The 18,703-nt window shown below is 32.6% G+C and overlaps 2 protein-coding genes across 5 annotated transcripts in view; both read left to right on the top strand.

Annotated features, from left to right (window-relative positions):
- The window catches only part of LOC124362408 (protein bicaudal C homolog 1-A), a 34,796-nt gene extending 22,017 nt beyond the window's left edge, over positions 1 to 12,779 (top strand). Inside the window, exons 13-16 of the mRNA XM_046816879.1 lie at positions 1,559 to 1,689; positions 4,091 to 4,307; positions 8,689 to 8,808; positions 11,574 to 12,779. Of these exons, the coding sequence (XP_046672835.1) occupies positions 1,559 to 1,689; positions 4,091 to 4,307; positions 8,689 to 8,808; positions 11,574 to 11,671 (566 nt within the window). The 3' untranslated portion in view covers positions 11,672 to 12,779. The remainder of the gene's footprint in view (positions 1 to 1,558; positions 1,690 to 4,090; positions 4,308 to 8,688; positions 8,809 to 11,573) is intronic.
- A 4,414-nt stretch (positions 12,780 to 17,193) lies between these two features.
- The window catches only part of LOC124362406 (stress-activated protein kinase JNK), a 136,075-nt gene continuing 134,565 nt past the window's right edge, over positions 17,194 to 18,703 (top strand). For 2 of the 4 annotated variants that reach the window (XM_046816869.1, XM_046816865.1), the window contains exon 1: positions 17,194 to 17,436. The gene's annotated coding sequence lies outside the window, so the exon portion shown is untranslated. The remainder of the gene's footprint in view (positions 17,437 to 18,703) is intronic. The other 2 variants (XM_046816867.1, XM_046816875.1) reach the window with 2 other exon arrangements.

The following is an 18,703-nucleotide window of genomic DNA, read 5'->3' as shown; positions in this document are numbered from 1 at the left end:
GTTTGATATCAACTAAGAAAGGCTTTTCAGACATTAATACATAAAAATAATGTTGGTACTTGTAAGTGGCAGTTTTTAACACACTGAAAGGAAAGAAAAGCATTTTACCGTAGTTTTTAACGTGTATTGGTATAAATAAGTCAATGTGTTTATTCAATCATTATATTGTTATCACAGTTTTTGTCACTATTTTTTAAATGGCACTGTTCTGTAAACTTTTATCATGTACTTTCATTAATACCTTTATTAAACACATACAAATTTTAGTGCCTCAGGACTCTTACCATAATACCATTATTATTGTATGGCAATGAGCTATATTGCATTTTAAATAATTGAACAATTAATTGATGTGATATGTCTGTCTGTAAATCAGTGATACAAAATTATTGGTTTTTTGTGGAATTCATTATTATATTGATGAATATTAAAATGTTCACTGTATGTTAGGTGCTGGAAATCAGGACCTTCTGATGTGTAATGCATGTAGCGTACATTACTACAAAATAAGAAAATGAAGTTATCTAATTTTGGTGAAACTTTTTACTGTGGGTAATAATTTATATTACGCAGTAAAAGTCATTCTATAAGGTGAAAATATTGGCATTCATACCACAATAACACATTCAAACATACAATTCAAGCATATATCCATTCATACAACCCGTTTATTTGCCAATTGTCTCCACTTCCAACACCAGTGTCAGTTTTCAAAAAGTTATCAGCCAAAAATTCCTTTGATGTCAAAAAAAACACACTAGACGCATTTTTAATGCCTTGGGTGTCAGAGCATTTTTTAACGAAATCTGGCAATCTGGTAATAAAGTGGACACCAGCCTGTGAGAGCAAGTGTTCATAAACTACCGTTCTGTGTTTCCCCGTTCAGTAGTTGTCTCTGCTTCTTGCTTCATACCCGCAAATGGCTCAGCTCCTTATCAACGCACCTACAGAAAATATTGTTTCCAATATGTAATGACTTGGCAGAGTCAACAGTTGTATTTTTCTTTTAAAGCTTGTCGGCAAGACTCTCTGAAATTCATGTTTGCTGTTAATTGAACTGCTTATTTTGAAGATTAAAAGATTGGTATGAACTTTTAACATAACATTTTCACACTAATCATTTTTATCTTCATTTTTATGTCAAGTTGACAGGAAGAACAATCACCATCCAAGCACATGATCACATGTGCAAATACCCGTCACTAAATCACAATCAATGTTAGTAGACTTTTCAAGTTTTATTGCACTTTATTGTTTTTTATTAAACATTGCAAACTGTTGTTTCACAGAAGGCTCCTCTCATAACCCTTTCATCTTGTCTGGTGTAGCAATAAAAACATTGTAATTTTAAAAACTTAGATCTCATATATTCAAGGGAGTTTGTTTTTTAAATATTGTCAGCAATAAGAATGAAACTACAAGTTTTCGAGCTAAAGTTTAACCAGCTAAAGGAGACTTTTTTTACCTAGGAAGTATGATTATATTTCTACACAATTATATATTTCTAAAAATTTCAAAGAAAATGCAATAGCCTACCGAACATATTTTTCTGTCACAGCTTTACAAGGGCAGCCGAAGCCAACTGATCTACGTGTTCCAACATCTTCTTGGGCTGGTTACGGATTCAGTCAGTCCAGCCCCAGTGCGGTTCTCAAGGAGCAGAAACTGAAAGAGGGGATCACTTCTCAGGTGGGTGCAATTATAGTTTAGTCGCTTGATACAATACATATTCATTTTCTTTATATTTTCAAAAAAGTTGAACATGAAGTAAAAAAATGTTGTTTTTAAATAGTTTGTTCATTTAGACTATTCAACTATTGTAATAGCAGTCACCACAACTGAACCAAATTTCAGACATAAAAAGCCTGAACTCTGTTTTGGTGTCATGAGAAATAATTTTTTATCAGGATTTAATTTCTAATCTGGCAAAATGTAGGCCCTGAAATGATTTGGTGAAATGATAATATAGTGAAATTAATCATTAGTTAACCTTTTGAGTACCAAATGATGATGTAAGGATCCAAAGAGACTTAATACGAGTATTTTAGATGTATTAGAAATTTCTGAAAAGTTAGAACTTCATAATCCTCTCTAACTTTTAACTTGCAACAAAACAATACATTTGTTAAAAAAGAATCAAGTATTTTATTGTCTTTAAACACAATTTGTGAATTGGCCAGTCAATATTATATTTCATAATAACAATAGCAACAACAATAATAATAGTAAATTTATAGAAAAAACAATAAATTTATAGAATATATACAAAAAAATAGTATATATTCTATCTTATACAGCTGTATATATATATCAAAGTATGTAATGAAATTGACATTTGTTCTTGTCACAAAAGATACATATTAGTGGGATCTTTAGAAGAAAGTATATATTTCTTAAATTAAATTATATTAAACTAGAGACAATATTAGCTTTGAAGAATAAAAATGTTCACCTTAACCTGGATTTTCAATACCCTCTAATTTACTGTTGACCATATACTTTGATAAAGATCAAAAACTCAGTATAAATGCTTTGTATAAAACACTTGAGTATAATGATAAAATAATATAGGCTTTTTTATAAAAATTGTTTTATGTATACGCTAAGAGATATACAATCTACCTTGAGGGGGTGTTATTGACATCTTGGCGACATGCATCAGATAAGCACTACGTGTATGTTACCGGTTTTGTAGATGGATCATAGCTCAATAAAGAGGCGTCTTCCTAACTGTGAAGGTCTTTTAAGTTTACTGGGTACAAAATAAGTAAGGAAGGAAGCAAAATGGTGACAAGAAATACATGACAGCAATTATGAAACATCTTGTATACCTGATTTATTCACGTTCAACAAGTCATCACATAAAATAGCTATGCTGGGAAGAGTTGATTCAATACAAATGTTGAGTTAAGCTCTATTTAAAATTCCACTTAGTGCAGCATCTGTAATTTAACACTGATACAAATTGAATTGGAATCTGGAGTCAATGTTTATCAATTTTGTCAAAAGTTCTGTGATAAAGACATTCAAAACGAATTTCTTGCATTGTTTTAATGTCAGAGACACCTAGACTATAAAAAAAAATCTAGCAGCTATCCGGTGTAGTCTAGCTAGATAAAGAGGTATTCTCATCAGGTGCACCTGATGAGACAATGAGGACATAAATGAGTTAATGTCTAAAGATAACGCAGAAGAGATTTTTAATTTATTGTTAGTTTTGAAACACTTAAGGCTGCTTAAAATGTACAATTTTTAAGCAAAACACAATTTTTACAAAATACATTTTTAGAAAAATCATGCTTAAGTGTAATTACATGAATGTTACTGGCAACAAAAGTTGCAACGCTTCCGTCTGCAAAAATAATTTGTCATTATTTTTAAGTAACTTTAAAATCACTCAGAATCTGAAATAGAAGAACAAGTAAAATTAAGGGAAGTCTAGTTTTAAAGGAAATTAATCTTAAATTTGCATATGTGCTTAGATTGCATAAAAATGCAAAATAAATATTTATTAGAAAATAGGTACTGTAGTCAAAATGAGAGAGAACTTATACAAAATCCAGCTGGAGAAGCAGAATTGGAAAAATTCTGGTTACACAAAGTTCATTAAAGCACTGACATTTAGTAACTGTTAAAAAATCTTGCACAGAAAATTAAAAAAGGGGTACACTGGAGGAGGATATCAAAAAGCTAAGAAAGGAGCAGGTTACTTGTTGGTCATTATTTGCAAAGTAGAAAGAACAACTGACTATGATGGTGTTTCTCGTGCCCCTGCAGCATGCCGATTATCATATCTATCCATCCCTACATGGGATTTGAATAGTTCTCCAATAAAGATTCTTTCTTATCACAAAATCCTAGTACGAGTAATATAACTACCTATTAATAATCCTACTACTTCTAAAAAAGCAAAAAATGACTACTACAACTGTACTTCCAATGTTATGGTTATACAATAAAAGCCGGTATAACATCTTAAATTTAAGATAAATCAGATTAATTACAAGAGTTCTGGGACCTTTAAAATCTATTTGAAAGCTCAAAAGACATGTCAATAAGCTTTAAAGAAAGAAAACTGTCTTTTTTATAGTCTGGTGACATCTGGGCGAAGAACCCGTTATTTTCTTCCTCTGTGGCGGACCTGGCCTGTAACAGCTCTCCGGACTTAACGACTGTTGGCAACAGTGTGAATCTTTCTCAAAGTAACCAACTGGAGTCTCTTCCAAGTAATCTGCTGTCCATGGTGACCTCCACCTTCAACGACCTGCCAGCAATGCTTGCCTCTATGGGGCTTGAGAAGTATAATCGTATGTATTTGTATATGAATTGTCAAATAATGAGTAAAGTAGTAAGTTTATAAAGGTGTCAATATTTTGTCATAAGTGATAAAATAATTTCTATTTTATATAATTTTAGCAAGCTTTTTTATGTGAGTTTATGATTTTTACAAATCTTATATAAATCTTACCAATAGCCTATATTCTAGCTCTCTTATTTATTATTAGTTGTTATTTCTTATTTAGCGTAAAGTATTATTTATTTATTGATATTGTCTATTTAATGCTTAATGATAAAAAATGAAACCATGAATCTTAAAGGAGTTAGAAATGAGCTATGAGTTTATTATTATAAAGGGCATAACAGGTTCTTTGCCTTTAAAATTAAAGAATGAAGGTAGCGATAAAAAACTTATTCTGTACTATTGTTTTGTATCTTAGCTTATTTTTCATAGTCACTATCCAAATTTAAATATTTGACATATTGTTCCACAATCCAGTTTGCATATGCTTTCTGCAATTCAGTTGGTGTGAAATTCTTGAACCAGCCATCGAATTCTCTCTTCAAATCTCATTTCCATATTGGTTTTTACCAAGATATTATTAAAATTTTAAAACATATGTTAGAAACTTGGTACCAAAAAACTTTTAATTGAAACCAGGCTATAAAACGCCAATAGAATTGTTAGAATCGCCTTTGTAAACACAGTATTATGTGGTAAACATTATCATGAGGAAATATAATGGCACTGAACAATTTTCAATTATATTTTTAGGAGCTTGGCACAGTTGGTAAAGGATCTGACACTAAGCTGTTGCAATTATATTATTTATTATATGGTAGCCTCTACAACATCTACATTGTATCAAGAGAAAAGTTAGTGGAGTGTATTATACTAAGAACCATACTCATACTTGACCAAATAGTTAATTTTTGCAAAAGACTTTGTTAGACAAATAAAAATTACTATGATTTCGTTTAATGTTAGTATTACGTTATCAGTAAATAATTAACTATGAAGATCTGTAATACAATGCTGGAGTAAGTTGAAAACACTGTTTCTTTACTTTTAAAATGATCCTTGAACTTGTAAATAGATTGATTTTTTAAAGTCAAATACTACTTGAAGCTCTTTAGTACAAGTAACTATTTACCAAAGTGGTGCAAAAATATAAGGGTCATCCAGAAAATAAGAACAGTTTGTACACAAGCCAAGCCTCATTACAGCCAGTGCATAGTTTTAAATTAGTTCCTTTTAAATCTTAAAAGAGTTTTACTATTAAGTGGTCAAGTTTGCTTCAAGGTACAGTATTTCAAGATGGTGGTTGCAGTGTATACTGCAACTGTTTATTACATCACTAAGAGTGATATGCATAGTGATTCAGTTTTTTAATACAACACTTTTCTGTGCTTTGAGGTTTATAACGTATTTACTATGCTCACTGTTACTTAATGCATAATGTCAGAATAATTTAGTAATCTGAATTGGTTGATGTTTCGGTAATTTCACAGAGGTATACCCAGCAGGTATTACTTCTGGCTGGTTTATACCTTACAGTTGAACCCACCACTGGGCACAGCAAAAACCGAAGTGTCACTTCAATCTGGGCTACCTTATGGATGTCCAGGAGTGACACATCACTAACCGCAAATGTCGAGATTCTGGAGTTCATGGGCAATTTTATAGGTCTAGTCTACTGTGGGAGATGAATTTTGGAGTTGGTAGGGTTTGTTCCCTAATCTCAACAAGGGTGTGCCATCCCCTGCCTACTTTGACTGGAGAGGCTGGTTCAGAGCTGGCCTCCCCTTCTTCCGGGGAGACATGACTTCGCGATGTAGTGCCCTAATTCTTCCTCATGAAACTCGATAGGAAACGAGCCCTACTCCCTAACCTTACCCATCCTGAATATCCTGTCACTCCGGAAGCAGCACAAAGGTTCTTATAGGACTAAGTGCAATTTATAAGCTTCTTGTCCTAAGAGAACAAAAAGAATTTCAGAGGTAAGAGTGTAGTGGTGTACTTGTATGTTGGTAAAATGTAAAAGTATCTTGCACAAACCAACATACGTTAGAGTGGTGTGATATTAAGTGTGCAGTCCAGCTGTCTCACATGTTCCTCCACCATTACAAACATTTTTCACAATTCTTACAAGCAAAAAATATTTTTCTTTTTTTAAAGATTCTCTTCCCAAGATCACCTTGTCTTGCATTGTTTAATTCTTTTGCATCCTTAACTTCATGTTATGAATTACATGATAATAATTACATGAAATAATACATGAGGAAAAGGGCACATACAAGTACTCAAAGACTTGCGTTTTGTTCTGGTAAAACATAACAATGGCAAATATCCATAATCTTTACATCCTTTCAGATTGTCCATCCTTAATAAAGAATTTAAACAAAGAAAATGTGTTTGCCGAAATTGAGGGAATAGAACAGTCTATAAGTTAGACGGGTCCTTGTCTGATTTGTACAGATTGATTACACTTTTTACTTGCTTGTGATACTTAAAAAGTTTCTTTCTATGAACAGTATTCGATTCCTATAACTAGAAGTCTCAGAACTGTATGGAATACCTGTCAGTAGAAGAGCTGTCCAGAGGCCCTTACCTGAAAATTTTGAATATACAAGGTCTCAAAACAGTATTTTATACATATCTGAGACGCAGGGGAAAGTATCTTGCACGAGTACTATTTAAATGTCACAGAGAAGTACCCGAACACTGTTCCAGTGTGTTCCGCCTCAAATCGGGTATTGGTTCTGAAACTTATACTTTAATTTAGATAATACAAGGTAGGAGTATGCTGGACCTCGTGTTCTGTAACAGACTTCACTACGGATAGAATCAGGAGTGTTCTTATGGTATGACATACACTCTTTCAAACTCGATATTGCATATGTAGAAATTTAGGTTTATACAAAATTTAATATTTATAGTTCAATTTGTTCTCTAGATATTCTGGAGATAGGCAGCCAGACAAACATACAAAAGAAATATTTTGTCAGCCCCTGAGTGAGAGGCTTTGCTGATGCTCAGCCAACTAGACATCAACAAATGGTTGAGCAGCAGCGAGATATTGTTTTATACAAGGAGTGAAATAGCTAGAGCCGGCCGTGTTGATGGGTATTGTGTAGGAGAGACAATTTGCATTACAAGGACTGCATTTGAAGTTTGAAAGCCGTCTTCAGCAGGGAGCCTGTATTCTTTGTTTAAGGTTTGTTATTGACGATGGAAGGTTTGAAAGGATAACTAGATTTCAGACATTTGCCATCATTATATGTGACAAAAGGAACCTGTGTTATTAGCATTTGTCAACAGAAGAGGAAAATTATTAAAAGAATATAAATAAATTTTTTCTATGTTTAATGCTGTTCCAGGAATCATGTTTCTTATTTTCTTGGAATGTTTTAGAAACTAATAAAGTTTTCAGGTAAGAAAATAATTGTTGAAGTCTTTTAGTGCTTTTAGAAATGAGAAACATTATTCTGAGGAGTACAGAAAAAAAACTTACTAAATGATCCTTCAGACAGACCTCTTATTTCCAGAAGAAAATGTTTATACCTTTAAATATTTACATGACAACAAGAACTAAAGCCTGAAGACTATTAGAACATCTGCAGAGTCATAGTTTTCAAATGTTGAGGTAGCCCCGAAAATATTGCAAATACTGTGGTGTGATACTTCTTAAATTCGCTCAGTGAATTGAAGCAGAGGAAGATCTGTTTCCTCATTAGTTAGTATAAAAAATTTCTTTAGATTTATTATATGCTGGGACAAAATGAAGATGCTTGCACTTTTGCTTTTAGTAAGAGAATATAACAAATTTCATTTAATGAAATAGTGAACTCCTTTGCCCCATCAAAATCAAAAAGAAAAGTTTTTTGTAAGAATAAAATTTTTCTGGAACCCTGGACCCGAAATTTGTCCTTTCTCGCCTTTTTGTCTACAGTATATACTATTTTCCCAAAACAGAGTTTAGAACTTCATCCCTGAAAAGTTAAATGGTGTGGAGCAGTAAATATCAGTTTTGGTGTATTAATTTTACTGCTGTAATAAGCTCCACACATTTAATCCTCTATGACTAAAAGATTAGTGAAGAAACAGGTATTACCATACACTAATTTCACAGTTTGAACGTACATGAATCCTAGACTGGTGAGTGTGACACAGATCTAAATACCCTAAAGCCCTTCCACTCATATTTCCATCCATTATGTGATATCTTTATGACAATCATGATTGTATGCATTGCCCAAGAAAATAATAGAATGTTACAATCATCCATTAGTCTATAACTCCTCTCAATTTTAACATGGTTTATTTTAACTTTTACTTTAGTTATAAGTAGTTTTTAATTGTTTGTTATTGTTGTCATTGAAATTTATCACATTTTTGTTATTTTGAAGAGTTATTTAAATCGCACGAGGTGGACCTTGCTACATTCCAAACTCTCAGTGAGACTGATCTTAAAGAAATAGGAGTGACAGCATTTGGTGCTCGTCGTAAAATGCTTCTCTGCATTTCTGGTAAGATAAGTGTACATAATACGGTTAAAATGAATTAACCTTCCTTCTGGACTATCTAATGGCGGGGAAAGGGAACTTAAGTGTTTAATGTGTTTCCTAAGATATGTGTGTGGACTTTACAGCATAACAGTAAGGCCTCTCATTGACAACCCTCTGTTGAAAACCACAAGTTTCTGAGGCTGATCCAGCAACACAATGAAGGAATCAAGTGTTTCATTAAAAAATGCTTAAGATGCTTTCTAAAACAGATGCAGATTGAATTCTATATCATAACAATCCTCTTATAATACCACAGGGTGATAAAAAAATTAAAAATAATCGTAACAGTCAGTATTAAAAAATGTTATTGATTAGCTTATATCCTCATATTTTATGAACGTACGAGTAACACAACATTTGATACCATCAGACTTTTGAGCTGTAGAGACTGTTGTGATTCTTTCACTGTTATTGTTTCTTCTGGTTGTCAATGTAGCAATTGATTAAATTTCTGGATACTGATTGAGCATAATTTTCATTTTTACATCTTTGAATTTTCCAAGATTCTAATAACATTAAAGAGTGTGAAGGAAAATCGTATGGTATCTGCTTTTTTTGGAATTTCTTTAATTAAAACATGATGGTAAGTTATATAAATTGGATTTGCTGCACCCAGTTGTGATAAGTTCTAACCAACTAGTTGTGAAAGTAAATAAATGTGTTAATAACATGTTTACACAAAATTTATTTACCACAGAAATAACTTGTGACTGTGAGTAGATGAATTATCTCTTTGTTCTTGGAAAATTAAGTATATTTGAGTAGATAGTATGTTTTTGTGACTAACATAAAATATATTGTGTTTATAGCTGGTATTAGTTTGCTTCCAAATTGGCAAATATTGGCAAAATTGGTAATAAGGCAATACAGTATAGAAGCAAAGTAAAATGGTACTGTTAGTGATTAGAATATGGAAGATTACAGGTTGTGGAAATAGTAACATTAATAGACAGCAATAAATAGATGCAGATAACCGGGTGGGGACTAATGTCTATGTCAGAAGAAAAAATGTATTCTGTAAAGAAGAAAACGTCTCATATAAAAAACTATCAATTAGTAATATCCTTTTTTGATTCAGCATTGTAAATAGAATAGCAAAGCATGCTGGTATAAATAAAGGTCTTTATAATTATTGGTTATAATAATATAACATTTCTATTTATACACATTTAAATATTGTATTTCTTATTTGAGCAAGTGTATTTGTGAACTTTGAGATCAAATAATCAGGATTCCAAACAGTTAAATTAAAAATACAGGACCAATCTCCGAAATAATTGTCAACTCATAACGAAATCATGAAAATTTAATGTTTAGAAAAGCTATAACAGTAAAGACCTCTATAATTCATGCTGATAAATGCCTGGATTTTATTCCTTTTCCAGTACAGTATCACAAAAGCGGTTCCCATTTGAAATTTGAACTGTGGGAGGGCTTCTCATTTGGGGAACATCACCTAAAATGTTTTAATAAACTAAAAAACTGGGTGTATATTGATGTCACAAAGAATAATATATGATATATTTATGTATAAATATTTTGTATTTTCTTTTTTCTTTGTTGAGAGGCAAACAATTTCATATAGGGACATACTTTCATTAACCTGTGAATGTTTTTATTTGTGTTTTGTAACAGTTTGTTATATTTTATCAAAACAAAATACAAAAGTAATATCCATTTTAAGCTTGTATAGGTAAAATGAACAACTGTTAGGGTTAAAACGTAAATTTTAACATTTTACTCAACTAAGACAAATTAGTGAATAGATATAATTCTTATTTATTAAATTGTAAATAAACCTATGTTGTAGTATAAAAGCTGAATTTTATACGTTACTTGGATAACTATTAGAACATTTTTCTTCAGTTGCCAGATAGTTTTGACATTTCCAACCCTTGGCCAGACACCTCTAACTTTTGACCAGACATAGACTGTAAAACTATATAGGTGCGAGTGTGAGGTAATATACACAAGAGGTGGTGAGAGTGAGATCGTGAATTACGTCTATTGTAATCCTGTTTTATTTTCTGAAAGTATGTGTTCAACAACAAATGTTTTGTTGTTACATTTGTTTACACAAGTTATCAAATAAATGTGATTCAGTTTTAACAAAATATCATAATGGGTGACGTATTAATTTGTGTTATTTGTATTTGCAAAGTAATATTATTTTCTGAAGAGACACAAATAAATATTTCACTCGCACGAACTCTTGTGTATATTGCCTCGTACTTGCACCTATATAGCTTTAGTCTATGTCTTGTCAAAAGTTAGAGGTGTTTGGCCAAGGGATGGAGGTGTCAAAACTGTCTGGCAACTGAGGAAAAATGTTCTAATAGTTGTCCAAGCAACATTCAGCTTTTACACTATAATGTAAGTTTATTTACAATTTAATAAATAACATTAAGGGTGTTTGTGAAAGGGTTGCCACTATGTTAGTGTTTGGCAATGGATGACGTGATTTTTAATACTATTCTAAAGAGAATAATAAAAAATTATGCTTTATTATTTGACAAATTAAAGTAAGTTTGTATTTAATACACATTTGCTATTGCTTACCTCCCGAAGCCACAATGATTCAAACTTTATACTACCTCATCAATCTTACCTGTGTCAGGAGAATACAGTGAGAAATTTTCAGTTTTTATAAAATAACGAAGGTCTGGCATTCATGGGCTCTTACTCTTATAGTTAGTGTTCATGTCTAATATGGTTAATTTTTACAGAGCTCAATAAACGCTCTTCTCAATTCCGCTACAGTGCAGCCGTTGGAGCTGAACGCAAGAGCTCTTCCTCCAACACTAGTCTTAATGAAAACTGGTAGATCTAGGTTAAGTATTATCTAATTATCTATTTATTGTTATTATATTTGATAGTATATTTAATTATATTTATTATATTTGTGCTTGTTGCAAATCTTCGATGCATTATATTTAATGCTTTAAACTCTGATACATTGCAATGTATTGCAGCTGTCAGTAAAACTGTGTTGTGAACAAAACAGTAACTCTAGTTTATTAGTTTAAATTTTGTTGGAATGTTTTTATTTACCTAAATAATGTAAATCAAGAGTTTGCACGAAAACGAGTTTAAAAACAATACTAAACTTTCAAACTTGATTTGAAGTAATGACTACGACTTAGACTAATGGACACAGACAGTTGGAGTACATTGTGCTGTGTGTTATTGAGCAATATTTGTTCTATTAGATATTTAATGTATAAGTAGGTGCAGGAATTTCGTAAATTTTAAGATATTCTGGTTTTAATTAATTATATTTGATATATCTATATAATAATAGTTTTATAATACTTTAAACTAATTTTATTCCTTAAAACAATAATTATGATTACAAATTGCTGTGATCGTGAAATTATTAACTGTCCTATATTAGGAACATTGTTTGTTTGAATTTAATGTAAAATTAATCGTAATATAATATTTTAATAATAATGATACTAGGAATACTAACAGTCTTAAATGTTAGCAATAATAATTGTAACTTTTAACTTGTTTTACTAAACTATAGAATAAAAATTGGTCAATTCATTAATTTAAAATAAAATAAAATAATAGAAAAAAACTATATAGATTTAAGTTAGATTTTTTATTCTAAAAACAACGTTAATGTGTGAGGCAATGTCTCACGTAACAGATAATTTATGAAAGTGTTAAACAATGGTATGTTCCTTGCACCTAGTTTGTAAGTTATGTAAGAAACCATCAAATAAATGTAAATTTTTACTAAAAAAGCATGCTGTAAAGTGGGCATGAGAGGCAGGAAGTTGAGAGGTTATAACATTGTTATTGTTACAATGATGTGTATTTATGAAAATGTATGATTAATTTGTAATATAGGAACCTTAAAAAGGGATAATGTTTAAATATTATATACTTGTATAAATTTCAATCAATAAAGCTATAACCCTGGAGAGAGAGTATTTCTGTCTTTGTTTACATATTCTGAAAATTAGTGGGGTAATAACAGAACCATGAATATTTGTCATTATAAAATGTTATAAAAACTTGAACATAATGTATTAAGGCATGGTATGCATTCTCTTCTACGCTTTAAGTTCTAAAATAATGATAAATAAACATACATGAATGCATGAATATCTTCTTCAAGCCTACTCAGATGCCTGTCATCTTGAAACCTTAAAAGTCAATAATCGTTATAAGCATATGTGAAACCATGGATTTGGCTTATTTCTTTACAGTCAAATACTAACAAAATTATGATTGTAAACATATTAACTTATAATTTTTTCATTTATTTATTAGTGTCACATAAGTTTACATTTTTGTAATTAGACTATTTGTATACACCTGATTTGTCAAACTTTAAATCATCAACATATACATAGCCAATAAAATGATTACACTTATATAAATATTATAAGCGGCACAAAACAAAATTATAAATCTAAAATAATCCTGGACAGAGTAATATGCCCGGTTTATGGGGTAGCTCTTCAGGGAACGTTTAAATGTTTGTAGGAAATTAACCTGTCAATTTGTATACAGAGTGGGACATATAAGCTGTACATAATAAATCCAACAAATAAACTTTGAAATACTCTTCATCAGTGGATATAAATAAAAAGTTCGACTGGCAGTTTAACTCAGCAATTCAGCCCGATCATGCAATTCCGTAATTGGTTTTTAAGAGTTGATCAATCTTACTACAGTATTCAAAAGAAAATACAAAGAACTACACAAGAAATACAAAACTCATATTCAATATGGTTCACTATAATTAGTTTTCCCAACTAAGGTGTTTTTGTAAATCTTTATCCATAGCAGGCCATTGGAACCAATCCACAAGTTTTTTGGAACTTTGCCCGATTCACAAATAAACTTTCTGGTAAAATAAACTTCATTGATGCACCTGAAATATCAACAAACCTCAAGTGACTCATAAATATGGAATCTCTTTGAAACTCACTTTAGTTCTGTTTTTCTCAGCATTCACTTAACGCTTCAACCTTTAACTATTACAGAACTGACACTTGCCAAACTCTGGTTTTCATAGTTGTACATACTCGTTAGCAGGTGCGCACTCACGGGGGAGGGGGGCTAAAGGGGCTAAAGAAAAATGGGTACTTTGGGATTATACCGACCACACTAGTATGAAGAACACAAAAATAGAAATTTATAGAAACAAACATGATAGAACGAAAAACAACTCTTCAATTACAAAATTACAAACTTACAAGCATTTCCAGGTATTGTGATCGCTGTTATCTTATCTTTCTCGAGAATCCTGATTACGGCAGGCCGCGCGGCATCACGTGATTTGCACGGTACATAATTGCCTTTCCATTACAATTCAATTTATATTTCTGATTAGCCCCTCTAGAATTTGATATTTTACTGATAGGTACTATCTCGAGGGATGTTTTTCTTTCGTCGACATCAGCGCGGGGCAGCACCGAAGGTGCTGTCAATGCCCGCGCTGATGGCCGGAGGCACTCGCATTTTGGGTGGCGGAATGTGATCAAGAATAAAAACAAGTTTTTAGTGTTTTTTTAATAAAGAGTTTAGTTTGGTAAATGTTTGTTTTTCATCAAAATTACGTAATTAAGAAATTTACTGGATTTCTACGTCAGTGTAATCAGAGTCCTCTGGGGGGGGGGGGGGCGCTCTTTGGTCTGTAGGCCTAGGGGCGCCGAATTTGTAAATGCGGCCCTGGGGAGGGGGGCTAAAGGGGCTAAAGTTAAAAAATGTTTTACTCATACTGAATACTGAGCACAGCAGAGCGCTCAGTTAAAACTTAAAGTTAAAGCCTAAAGTTAAAGTTTAAAGTTAAAGTTAAAGCCTTTTCCACTCTTCGGAGAATCAAGACATACTTAAGAAACACTATTTCTGAGAGTAGGCTAAATTACTTAGCCAACCTCAAAATCCACAAGGAGTTGACACAGACAGTGTATTATCCATACTGACGAAGACGTAAGGAATACTCCATTTTGTTTTGTAAGACAGCTGATATAAATAGATTTTGTCAAAATAAAACCTAAAATGTTATTTAATCTGCTGGGTTTTATCATTCATTCTTATAGTACCTACTCAACACTTGCATTCAAAGAGCTAAAATAAAGTTAAAGTAATGCCTTAAAATAGCCGTTTTTCTAAGGAATTTTTAGAAAAATGGGCCGTTTGTTGGCCCAGAGACCCCCATAATTATTTTCTGACTGCCCCATTGCTCGTTAGTATATATTATTATTCTATTTATTGTTACATTCATAAACATTCTGTTTGTGTATTGTGTATTGGCATTGTTGTTGATATAAGAAATACAATATTTTAAAAATAAAATGTTACCACGTAGCTCTTAATTCCGTTTTCTGTAAAAATAAGTTACGGCCAGCACAATCGAAAGCATTTGAAAGATCGAAAAATATGGTTCCTGTTTTATCTTTCTTGTCAACTGGTGTTGTCACAGCCTCAACTAATTAATGCACTGCTGAAATAGTGGATATATCTTTGTTAAAACTGAATTTACTTTCATATAATACACTGAATTTATCTAAATTATGTATGGTGGCTATGATTTTTCAAAGACTTAGAAAACTAATAAAAGTAAAATTGACCTGTTTGACATTTCCGATGGGGAATTTTCTTAAAAATGGATTTCACAATGGAGTGTTTGAGTTATTGTATGAAAATGCTTGTCTGAAATGATTATTTGGTTATGTTGGATAATGGTTATGCAGTGAAAGATGAGGTGCTTTAATTACTGAAGTAGGAATACCATCCCAGCAAACTGAATTTGTCTTTTTAAACACAATATTGTGCGATATATCTCAAGAGTACACACTGCAAATAGGTACGGTATATTGTTAGATATGACTGATCGATTTTATTTGATAGCTGGATTGAACAAGTATGATATCCTTTTAGAACAGTAGCTACATTAATAAAAAAGTGATTAAATCTATAGGCAACATCAACAAGTTTAGAGATTGTTTCCTGATTAACTATAAGGGTGATGTCATCAGGTCCAGTTGATAGATTAGGTCATATCATCAGGTACCCATTTCTCGGCGTACAACCTTCCATGCAGGGCCAGAACTACCATCAGAGTAACCGGGGCAATGCCGCAGGAGCCCCATCCATCAACTCTGCACTACATATCTCTTTTTACGACGTTTCACTCTTGGTGGACTATATACTTCAACGATCACGGATATCCTAGTCTGTTGGTAAAATACTTTGATAACCTCTCAGTCTCCACTCAGTTTATTATTAATACTGCTGAAAATCGTTCAAAGTTTCCTCAACATAAAAGTTGTGAGAAAAGAGAAGTAAAAAAGGTGTGTGTGTGTGTGTGTGTGTGTGTGTGTGTGTGTGTGTGTGTGTGTGTGTGTGTGTGTGTGTGTGTGTGTGTGTGTGTGTGTTGCATGAACAGTTCGGCCGTCGTCAAACGCACTCGGATACTTTCTGGTGATCAGCAGGCAAAGGAGCAGGATCGTCATTCCTCTACAGGGAGGCGTGTAGTGTAGTATAGCAGCAGGCAGCATTTTTAGTTTACAAGAGTTGAACATGATTTGTAAATTAGTTATATTAGTTACCTAATAAGGCTAAAAATAATGAAGCAGAAATATCAAAGTGGTTGTGAAAAGTTTAAGAAAAAGAAGAGGAAATCGTCTTAAACGGCCCAAAATACAAGAAGTTTAAATTCTTGGCTAACCAATGCTCAACCTGAGAATTACTAGATTAAAGTAATAAATTTAGTTTTTATCTTTAAATCTGGCAAGAACAAGTCCTAGGACGCAATCAATCTATTAATTAATTTAATGAAGTAACATATCTTAACACAAATGTCTCGGATACGAATTGATATATTTCTTCCACTGTTCTAACCTCAAAATCAGTTCTTGTATTGATTTTGCGGTGAGTTTAGTGAGTTACAATGTTCTCGAATGAAGATAGTGAATTTGGAAAAGATCCACCGCACAAAAATATTTAATACCTCACAGAAGTTTGACGAGCGACTAAAGACGCACATATTTAAATAATATATAAATGTTGTAAAAAACTGTTTGAGACGACAAATTAGATGAATAAACAATATTAAGTGTAAGTAATATGAGTGTTCTCTAAACCATGTTCGAAAACGCACCATTATTTTATGATAACTCTGTATATTGATAACTCAGTCATACATTTTTATACCTCACCATGTATTTAATTAACTCGCTTGAGTTCATAATTAGGAAAGCTTGACTTTTAAACTATTTCGGATAATGCATACGTTTTGGATTTTTATATAGGTATTGCTGTTCACTTTGATAAATTGGACAAATGGAATCAAGAAGGCCATGATCAAGGTCATACGTAGCTTCTCAGGCTTCAGCCTGCTAGTGCTAAGTAAGAGTAGGCGTCTGTAAAGATTAAGTAATGTAATTAATTGTTACATTTGGTTTGTTTAGTTGTGAAATTAGTGTAACTTGTAATTAACAATGAAAGATTTTTGAAATAGTTCATTTTTCTATCAGTGTGTTTGATCGCGCACTCATTTGTCGCAGACAGTGTTGTGTATTAAATTTTGACATTTGTGTGTTCTGCTCAATTTAAAACTTGTAGGTAAGTTGTTTTAGTCAATTTTACTAGCACAATTCTTCCAATTACTAAAACAATATGTGAGGTGTTGTAGATATATCCCTTGAATACTTATATATTATTTTTAGTTTGATTGAATTGAATTTCCTGTTCAATAAGAAGTGGTTACTAAACTAGACCTAGTTCTGTTCAAATAAAAGACCCAAGAAGGATTCTATTGCATGTAGCTAACATAATATTACCAAAACAATATGCCAGAAAATTTTCTTTAAAGAAATTAAGTACAGTAACTTAGTCTCTTACATTCCTAAACAGCTGCTGTAACTGGTTTTGATTAGACAAGTGGCCTATTGTTTACAACAGTATACTCATAGCCAAATATATAGTTTAACACATTCACGATGATGTGTACTCCATCGGGTACATGCGATTTTTCATGACTGCCATCGTGTACTCTATCGAATACACACCAGGATTTTGTAAAGCACTTCATGCGCCTGAAAGGGTACACATTGCTATGCATTCCCTTATTACGTAATATTGTTGGTCTGTCTTGGTGGTTTGTTATGTGATCCCACGCTTAAATAAATACCTAGACCATGGTGCCCCCAATGGGGCATAAAATCATAAAATATTGCTCTAGTGCTAGTGCAATTGCCCCCCACCTCACTATTTTTTTCAATCTTTTGATGAGTAAAGGAGTTTTCCCCCAGAATCTTAAGTCTGGTTATGTTACTCCAATTCACAAATCTGGTGACTTGGGGAATGTTCAAAACTACAGACCTGTAGTTATACAGTCGTGTCTGGCCAAGATATTTGAAAGCATCGTTTTGGATTTCATTTCTTTTTCTTTGAGGAGCTTTATTTGTCCCGAACAGCATGGGTTCTTTGCGGGTCGCTCCACGTCAACTAATTTGGCTGTTTTTCATAACACTGTAATCCGGTCCTTCTCTAGGGACACTCAGATCGACACAGTCTACCTGGATTTCTCTAAGGCTTTTGATCGCATTAGCCACGTCCACCTGATCAAAAAACTTGAGGCCTTTGGGATCCATGGTGTTTTGCTTGACTGGTTTGAGTCCTACCTTAATAATAGACATCTACAAGTGCGGTTTGGGGGAGCAGTTTCTGAACCGATACCCGTTCTGTCAGGCGTACCTCAGGGCTCACTCCTGGGACCCATTTTGTTCAGCCTGTTTATTAATGATGTGGGCGACAGGCTTTCAACTAATTTCTTGTTGTTTGCAGATGATGCTAAGGTCTTTGTTGAGATAACTGGTCCTGATGATTG

The sequence above is a fragment of the Homalodisca vitripennis genome, chromosome 5 (genome assembly GCF_021130785.1).
Source record: "Homalodisca vitripennis isolate AUS2020 chromosome 5, UT_GWSS_2.1, whole genome shotgun sequence".
Lineage (NCBI taxonomy): Eukaryota > Metazoa > Arthropoda > Insecta > Hemiptera > Cicadellidae > Homalodisca > Homalodisca vitripennis.
The sequence above is the reverse complement of the archived record's forward strand: the minus strand, read 5'-3'. Positions and strand labels throughout refer to the sequence as shown.